Source organism: Phytophthora parasitica, assembly GCF_000247585.1.
Source record: "Phytophthora parasitica INRA-310 unplaced genomic scaffold supercont2.48, whole genome shotgun sequence".
NCBI classification, from domain to species: domain Eukaryota; phylum Oomycota; class Peronosporomycetes; order Peronosporales; family Peronosporaceae; genus Phytophthora; species Phytophthora nicotianae.
The window spans coordinates 349,874-358,321 of NW_008649034.1; the positions used below are offsets into that span (position 1 = coordinate 349,874).

An 8,448-nucleotide genomic window follows, 5' to 3' on the forward strand; every position below is an offset into this window, starting at 1 on the left:
ATCTAATGGACAGCATACCAACCAGATGCTTCGAGGTCGGGCGCTAGAACGGTGACGCGATTTCTTACTAGGTCTTTAGTGAAATCAAGCCAAACTTTTGTCCCAAAGTTTTGTCGCGGTGGCATTTCCAGATCGTAGTATGCCAGCCACCGGTAGCTCTCTGAAATCTAGGTCAGCGTCACAAGTCTCGTGTCGCCCTATCAAACTTCAGAAACATATCTAAATAGCACCGTCTAAGTCTACCGACAAGCCGAGCAAAGGCTCAAAACGTGACTGTCCCAAACCGTTTTGTCGATGAGTGTAGTATCTTTTTGCTTACACTAAGGATGCTCACGTAGTGATACTTAAGCACCACATGTTTGGGTTCTCGGTGACAAAGATATTGTTAGTAAAATCTCGATCCTAAGCAGTACGAATCGCAGACAGTTTTCTGTGCGTTCCAAATGTCATTGGCAACTCCAAAAATTCACTACGATTTGAAATTCTCTGTTGGAATCTGCGATACTGTACCATGCTGTTTAGCGTGTAGAATATCTTCTAAGAGAAATTGATCAGTGTTTGTCGGTGTTCACTTCATTCCCAGCTGATGATCGAAAAGTCTGACTCAATTGTTGCTCTGCTTGGAAATTCCAAACATAGCAACAATATATGGAAAATGCCAATTCGGGGCCGTTCCAAACAGGTTTTTCTAGTTTTACTTGTATATTTTGTTCTAACGTAAAACGACACCAAGTGTAATGCTAGCAATCAAAAGCTGTCGATTTTGTCGAAATCTCTGGCTATTTCTGAAGCATCTAATGCACAAATACAATAGATCCGATCAAAAAAGCACATCATGAACCCTGCCGATTAGGTACCATTTAACTAACTTGATTTTTCTATGTGATCCGGCCTGTCTCTTAAATGGCACCACATAGATAACTGACAAATCACAACTTTTACATGGAAAACTAGAGTGTTTTATTGACCAAACGAACCGGCCCCTAATTGTCAATCCGGCCCGAAATGGAATTTTTTCCTTATCACAAAACAGTTGCAGTACCACGGAATACCCCATTTTAGATGAAGCCAACTAGTTAAGGCAAAGTGTCAGTTCAGTAGCCTCAATTGAGTGCTTTCATTAAATCTGCAATAACTCGGCATCTAACAGTCCAATTGACACATATGAGGTAGCGTTGAAAAAAGGAGTAACATGCCTAGTTTTGGAATTTTAACAAATAAATCGCAACAGATGAAGCGTTTCTATAAAGCATTCTTTCCGATTTCAAAAAATAGTCGTCTTGCCAGTTTAGTAGCCTCCTTGACTTGATCAAGCAATACATTTATACACGAGAAAGGGCGGTACTGGTGCCAGGCATGTTGAGAATAAGATACCCTTCAACATCAAAAAGATGAAGGTGTATGACATAAATTGGTTTATTTGTATATACAGGCCGACTAGACCCAGGCTTCTTGTTCAGGTTGAATCCACGCCTCCAACAAGGGCGACAGTGCTTCAACTGCCATTCTGTTTTGTCCTACAGAAAAAATAATGAAAGGAGGAGCGACGTAACCACTGGCACGACCACACACAACAAAACTGAGGTGAAAGTGAGACTTGATATCACTGTGCCAAACATTCTTGGATCCCTTTGCTGCTATCACGCGCGTTCAATAGCAGCCTCATCCAAAGCATGCATTAGAATAGTCAAGACATGACGTTCCACCTAACTGCAGCTTAAAAAGCCGGTATAGAAGGATAACGGCCTTACGTAGCAAAGGTGCTGGCTGCAGGTGCATTAACGATAAATCTGCAATTATCGGCAGGGTCTGGAAACGCCACAAGGTCGATGGCTTCGACGATAGTGTATCTAACCAATGCAACGCGAAAAGTCTGGGCACGATCGCGGTGTGCTGGCTGAAATGACCTGTGACCTGCAGCCGGGGAGGCGAATTTGCTATGGGCAAAATGCCTCAACGATTCGACCATCATTCTGAAATGTCCCCAATTTTTGTGAACGGAGGAAGTAGAATTTTTAAGTGACCGCAGCACAGAGGTGGATACAGTAGAAGAACCAATCACTTGTACAGTATGTACAAGGACCATGTGAAAATGTTTACGCACTTTTTTAGGGCCAAATTGAGAAGACAACCAACCCAGCGTTCGTTTACTGTTTATGCACCATGTCCAGGTCAAAATGAATGAAACCTCTTGTAGCGGAAGTTCCGAACAAGCCGGTGAGCATAGCTTATAGCGATGCGCCGCTGGAATTGCTTCTGGTCATTCTGAGTGGTACTTTTCATTGTTTTTATACCCGCGGCTTAAGAAAAAAAACGCTCTGGGTAGCACTTTTTGTCTGCACAAAATCAAATCTAGTGAAAGTGCATTAATTATCACTGAAAAATTAAAATACACATGAAGACAGAATCTCGTCGTCACTGGATATTATGCCTCACTATTGGCTGATGATAACAGTATATCATTATTATGGACCAATCATGACGCATGATGACAATGTTATCCCATCTTGAATACTAGCATGAACAGTTTGAGAAAACCACATGCTGCTGGTTCACAGCCTGAATCACAGTGAGCCACACCTTCTGCGTGCATCGATCCACAGACCTGCTGCGTGCGAAGCCACCAGTTCAGTTTTTTTTTCTCTTTAGATCTCAAGTCTTACGAAGTCCTGAAAGCCATGGGTTTAATGCTTCGCTTCCTGCTGCTATCAGTGTTTGCCCTGTTGAGTGTGGCTGTAAAAGCTACAGAGTTCCACCACACCAAGATTTCAAGGACTACCACAAGTGGTTACGGCGGAAGGCTATTGCGTACGGACGCGATGAACGATGACGAATCGAGAGGTCTAACGATGCCCATCGGTTTGAGAATCAAGTCTTGGATTAAGAAGGGAAAGCCTGACGAGTACGTCATGAACAAGCTAAAACTCACTGGGCTGATAGGAAGAGCTCTGACAGAAGACCCGAACTTCAAGTACTTCCAGAAATTTAAGGTCGATGGTTGGCTCAAGAAAGAAGCTAGTACTACGACAGCCTGGGACGATCTTGACATCGCTCTTGGCGAAGTGACCAAGGTGGACACGTTCAGAATATATGAGCAGTATATTACGGAGTTGAACAAGAAGGCAGAGAACATTCATTGGGACCAGTGGTCGAACCTTTTTGGTGGGGGGTCCGAAACAGAATTGGTGGCCAAAGTGTTGATATTGAAGAAATTGGGGAGAACAAATGCTTTCGATATAGGCAACATGGTGGGTCTACTCGCATACAGCAGACAATTTGAAGAGATTTAAGTCTACCGATCCTAGTAGCATCTCCGTTCGAACACGATTCGTTTAGCGTATTCCGAGGTGGCTTTCGGGATGGTTGGATGGACAGGTTGAGAGGGACGTCGCCAAGACCATCCTTGGTCCTGAATTAGGCTCTTAAAATGTTAAATGAAATCCATGATTCATAAAAATAAGATAGCGATATTTGAATGTATCACTTGTAGAAGCACTTTTTTTCTCTTTCCGTTCTAAAACAATTCGTTAAGAGTATTACAGTATCCGTTCTAGGTGAGTGTCAGGATAGTTGCTGGGGTGTAAAGCGCATGACAACAGAGTAAGGAACATTCGAGAGTAGAATGGTCCAACTTTTGAGTAATAGTTTTGCTCGAGCCATACAATTACGCCTTCAGATATCCCCCCTTATTTTATTCGAGGTTACCACGACCAACATGATAAAGGCATTAGACTCTTGTTGATGAAGCCATATCGCTCCTTGATGTGGACAAGCAACATGATCTTACACTGGCAATTTTACACTTAGCCTTTAAAGAATGGACATTATTATTTGCTTTACCTGAGGCCGCACAGCTGTGCTTGGCAAAAGCGGCTTGGCATCGATATCGAGAGTTATGAGATCTTACTGCCATGAACATGTATTACATAAAGATTTCTATACCTTTTTTTTTAGTAACTACTGTCGTCCAGCTGTATCGAAGCGCATCAATTTAACCTACAAGTTATTCTTTGTCCTATAAGCAACATTAGTAAGTTTAAGCTACACTACGAGAACGACTTTTACAACGAATAAAAGAGTCGTTTTTTTTGCAACGAAACGTAAGTGATCAGAAGGTCAAACCGGTTCCCCCACCCTTCAGCACCAACGATGGAGGACAACGATGACAACGACAGCCTCGCGAGTGACTAGCCTCTCAGCGGAGCGGCACTGTCGCTTCAGCTAGAGCAACTCGAGCATCCCTTACACATACACAAAGAGCTAGCTAGATCTAAATCACCCTGTAATGGCCGGTTGCACCTCTCTTTTATCAGGCCTACCGCGCAGTAAAAAAAAAAAACTTAAAGCGCGCTGGTCACCGACCGTAGATTTCAGATAGCCACCTATTGGGATAGGGAGAGACGATGCAAAGTGATATAAAGTTCATCGAGAACTGGGGAGAAGAATCGTAAAGCAGGGAAGACGTAGTCTAGCTGCCCCCTCCAGGTCGCCACGGAGACGTTTTAGGCTGAAGGCGTCCAGCATCTTCTTTCAATGCGGCGGTATGTCCATCGACTTCGTTATCGGAGTCGATGGACATGGGGTCCTATATTCTGATTCCGTTCGTCGTGCTATTTGCCAACGAAAATTTGCGTCTCAAAAAGAATTATCAGAATTTATCAAATTTCATCATATTTTCGTTTAATAAATTAAAAGATACGCAATTGTAGCGATTCAAGCACGCTACGTTAGAGCGGACAGCGAAGTCGTGAGTGGCGAAATTGTCGGGACCAGTGAAAGCAAGAGTTAGAATAGGTGCAGAAGTCCGAGTGACGAGCGCATCAGGCAAACATATACAGCGTCAACATGTACAGCGTCATTTTGCTGCCTGATGGAATAATGTTAGAATATGGAATTCAGCCGAAAACTCGACATTTTCTATGATTTACAATTTCACTTTTTGAAAATGGTTGCGCTGCCATGCATGCGTGTAGAAAACAATTGTCTAAGGATAGCGGTAGTCTGTAGTACACATAGTTGCCGAGTTGCGTCCAGTAAAAAAAAAAAACAATGCTTAATGCCCCAAAAGTGATCGAATTGTTTTAAAATCTTAACTTTCTTCAAACAGTTGTTAAGCGATAATTAGAATTACAAACGTTGTTGGCGTATGCGTAATATGGAGACCATGTCATGTACCTGTAGAAAAGGATGCATGACATTGACAATGATTATAGCAAAACTTACTACTGTTTTCCACTCTTCTCAACTTGGTTACTCGAGCTAGTTATAAGCTCGGACGGACTCGCACACGTTGGCCAAAAAAAGCAGTGGGAAGTCGTGGTCGAATTGACTGAGATCCAGTGGGGGTAGATCCCCTGCATTGTTATGGAAACCATGGAGGTGGACCATTAAAGTCTCACCGTGAACTGGTCGTTGCGCCGTATCGTTGGGTCGATCGGTTCTTCTTGGACGACGCGGCTGGTGAGCGGAGCGGATGATCTGGTTCTGTTCTTCTTCAAGCCGTCGTAGTCTGTCGTCAAACTGCACCGGCGTCACCGAGATCGGATGCTCCTGACAACCTCGTCCAGGACTGCGAGCTGGAGAAACGTCAGCAAAACCGTCACATCCATAGCTTAAGCGAATCCGTACCACCAGCATCTCCAGCCAGCATCACGGCACGTCGGTCCTTGAGCTCAGCGATGCGGCGGCGCACAGAAGATAATTGTCGATACGGCCACTTGCGGATGTGGTTACGTCGACAGATTCGCTTGAGTGCTGCCTCGCAGATTCCAAGTCGTTCTGCCGCCTGAACACAACTCAACGTCCTTCACTGTCATTATCACAGCAACATGTACTAAGCTGTAGAGTAGACAACATGCAGCTTGGACGACGTCGTTGGCTCAACGATTCAGCCGTCCGAGCTCACCGTCTTGAGTGGCAAGTGGTAGACCGTCTGCAACTGCTCCACGTCGAAGTGAATCCGCTGTCGTCGTCGTCTAGAGCGTGTGGAGTCTTCAGCTTCTGACTCGCTTGGTGCTGTCTCTTCTTGCTCTGCGTAGTCGTTGGTAGCGTCACTGAGCGCTGCTTCGTCTTGGTCGCTATCACTGCTGCTGCCAGAGAGAGTTGACGCAGCTTGAAGCGGCCAGGGAGCGCGACGGAGAGACACAGAAGGAGAAGAAGCGCCAGGACGCGGAGGCAATGCGGAACTCATGCTAGAGCTGTCTGAAGAGTGAATGTCGTTGAAGTCGACGCGATCCGGAGCGTTTGGGGCAGGGCAGCTGGAGGTTGGTGGTGTCTCGGTCGGCCGATCTGTTATATTTGAAAGTTGACTACATCACAGACGTCAACAACTTCACTTTGCCTTGGCTTTCACTTCATTATTAAGCAAGTCCAAGTACCAAACAAGTACGTGGAAGTTAGTAGCATTATGACTCTACAGCATTACTATTTTTCAAGGACAATCTCATTACGTAATATGTAATACTTCGAAGTACTAACTTAATATGTGATTTCAACCTTTAATACGATTTTAATGGTATATCCATCGCAGAAGAGTGAGTGCGGGTGAGAAGGAGTTGTCAATCCGTTCCTGATGAACGGTGGGTTCGACGCTGAAGGAAAGCTAAGTGTTGCTATCGACTCGTTGGCACAGAGATCGTCACGTAGTATGACAGTTGTATTATCTGTGTCAATCATGTATACTTCATCTCATGTCAATTATCTACCACGGATAGGCTTCCTCCAAATTGTCCTGGAAAGTGTCGTCATTGAAAGGTACCGTGGCGCTTCCGAAGTCGTACAGGTTCAGTGCAGTGCGTGCAGCCGACGGCATGTCATTCCACATGACCAGGTCCTGGAAATCACCCGCCACCGTCGTAACATTCACATAATGACTGAAGGTCTTGGCTCTATACTGAATTTTGACGCTGTCTTCGTCCACCATGTCTTCAGTCGGAGGAATGATCGTGAAGTACACACCGTCATCGATTGATGATGACACAGCAGTCATTTTTGCCTTTGCAACGCCTCCTTTGCGGTTGATCCACACGATGACGTTTTCCCATGCATGACGGTGACCAAACGCTGCCTTGCGGTCTCTGGGGAAGTACCAGGCATACATGATGGCGTACGAGTCCTTGTAGGTTTTAGCGCGACCGTAAATCTGTGATCCAAGCGCAGACGAATCGCATTTCTTGAAGCTGTAGATGGAGAGACCAGAGTTGGTGTTACCGTCTTCATCAACGGCAGGGAACGGGTGGCAACCGCTGTCGACGTGGAGCTGAGGCTTGAACCGTAGAGCAAGTGAGAACTCGTTGGTGGTGCCCTCGGTTTCTGGTAGCGGGACGACACTGTTATAGGCCAGTTTTTCGGCTTGGGTGGAGGCGAGGAAGCTCGCCGCAACGACAACAAAGCGCAGCATCTTCAGCATTCTTCTTGTTTCAAGGAGGATTGGAGACTGAGCGGCTTAGACGTGAGCAAAGGTGTGCAGGGTTTGAACACATCCGGATCTCATTGCCCAGATGCTCGCGGAATACGGAGATGTTGGAGATAAAAGTGTGTTTTGTGCGTCTATGTGCGATTCTGGACTCTCTTTCTCTCGATATTAGATAACGATTTGTAGCTATCTTGGGCAGAATGACGCCGTACAGTAGTAGAGCGTGTACCTTTGCTTGTAATTCCAAACTACCGCGCTCTGTTGTTAACTGAAACCGTGTCGTTTACATGTACTCGTACAGGTAGGTAACTACGCTGGCAATGTACGGCCAGAACCCGGAATACACCGATTGAAAGTGTTGGAGTTCTCAGCTTTTCGATTTACAACATTTGTATTCGGTACGCGTATTATAAACATTGCTATTTTAATGAGAACTTTCTTGATTTCCTTGATATAAAGTAACAAGGAAATCAATAAAGTTCTCACCACATGGTGCAATTCCAACCAATGGATCCGCCAACATGACCAGTCAAATCCCTGGTCTTCTCCGTAAAATCGGTTTTCGAACCCAGCCGTGATTGGACCAGCGATTACTGTCGAGAGAAGACCCCGTTGATCATGGTGACTCCATCGTGAGCCAACGCCGCCGTGACGACTTTAGTGGAACACACGAGGGTGAATGTTCCTCGGTGAACAATACAGTTGTGCACCTCCAATTCGGCAGGGCGGACCATATCAATAGTGCCAGGGCATAAGTGCACAACGTAAAGCATAAAACAAACGCAAATATAGTTCACTGATATTTATTTTTTTGTTAATTCAGTAGAAAATTTACGTTTACGATGCCTGTGTGGCACCAACAATTTCTAATAGTCTTTGCAGATATGTTGTTCCAGCCTTCAGACAACCACTTCATGGCGGAGTAAACGTTGACCGGTGTGTAAGGAACACCCTTGTAGAACGAGCACGTTCTGAGTGAGAGAGCGCAGGATCTGACTTGTACTTCTCGCACAAAGACTGCTTTTGTGCTAGAG

At 45.2% G+C, this 8,448-nt stretch overlaps 5 protein-coding genes across 5 annotated transcripts; 1 reads left to right on the forward strand and 4 right to left on the reverse strand.

The window, feature by feature from the left end:
* Window positions 1–2,575: 2,575 nt before the first annotated feature.
* Window positions 2,576–3,290, forward strand: PPTG_15216 (hypothetical protein; the record flags this gene model as incomplete). Its single annotated transcript, XM_008912586.1, has 1 exon — window positions 2,576–3,290. Exon 1 carries the CDS (start codon window positions 2,679–2,681, stop codon window positions 3,288–3,290), a length of 612 nt encoding a protein of 203 aa, XP_008910834.1. The 5' UTR covers window positions 2,576–2,678.
* A 1,969-nt stretch (window positions 3,291–5,259) lies between these two features.
* On the reverse strand, window positions 5,260–5,637 carry PPTG_23718 (hypothetical protein; the record flags this gene model as incomplete). Its single annotated transcript, XM_008912587.1, has 1 exon — window positions 5,260–5,637. The coding sequence occupies one exon, from the start codon at window positions 5,635–5,637 to the stop codon at window positions 5,260–5,262; it is 378 nt and encodes a 125-aa protein (XP_008910835.1).
* A 250-nt stretch (window positions 5,638–5,887) lies between these two features.
* PPTG_23719 (hypothetical protein) lies at window positions 5,888–6,190 on the reverse strand (the record flags this gene model as incomplete). Its single annotated transcript, XM_008912588.1, has 1 exon — window positions 5,888–6,190. One exon carries the CDS (start codon window positions 6,188–6,190, stop codon window positions 5,888–5,890), a length of 303 nt encoding a protein of 100 aa, XP_008910836.1.
* Window positions 6,191–6,607: 417 nt separating this feature from the next.
* Window positions 6,608–7,571, reverse strand: PPTG_15218 (hypothetical protein). The gene has a single exon (XM_008912589.1). It carries the CDS (start codon window positions 7,406–7,408, stop codon window positions 6,701–6,703), a length of 708 nt encoding a protein of 235 aa, XP_008910837.1. The 5' UTR covers window positions 7,409–7,571; the 3' UTR covers window positions 6,608–6,700.
* Window positions 7,572–8,004: 433 nt separating this feature from the next.
* PPTG_23720 (hypothetical protein) lies at window positions 8,005–8,148 on the reverse strand (the record flags this gene model as incomplete). Its single annotated transcript, XM_008912590.1, has 1 exon — window positions 8,005–8,148. One exon carries the CDS (start codon window positions 8,146–8,148, stop codon window positions 8,005–8,007), a length of 144 nt encoding a protein of 47 aa, XP_008910838.1.
* Between the last annotated feature and the right edge of the window lie 300 nt (window positions 8,149–8,448).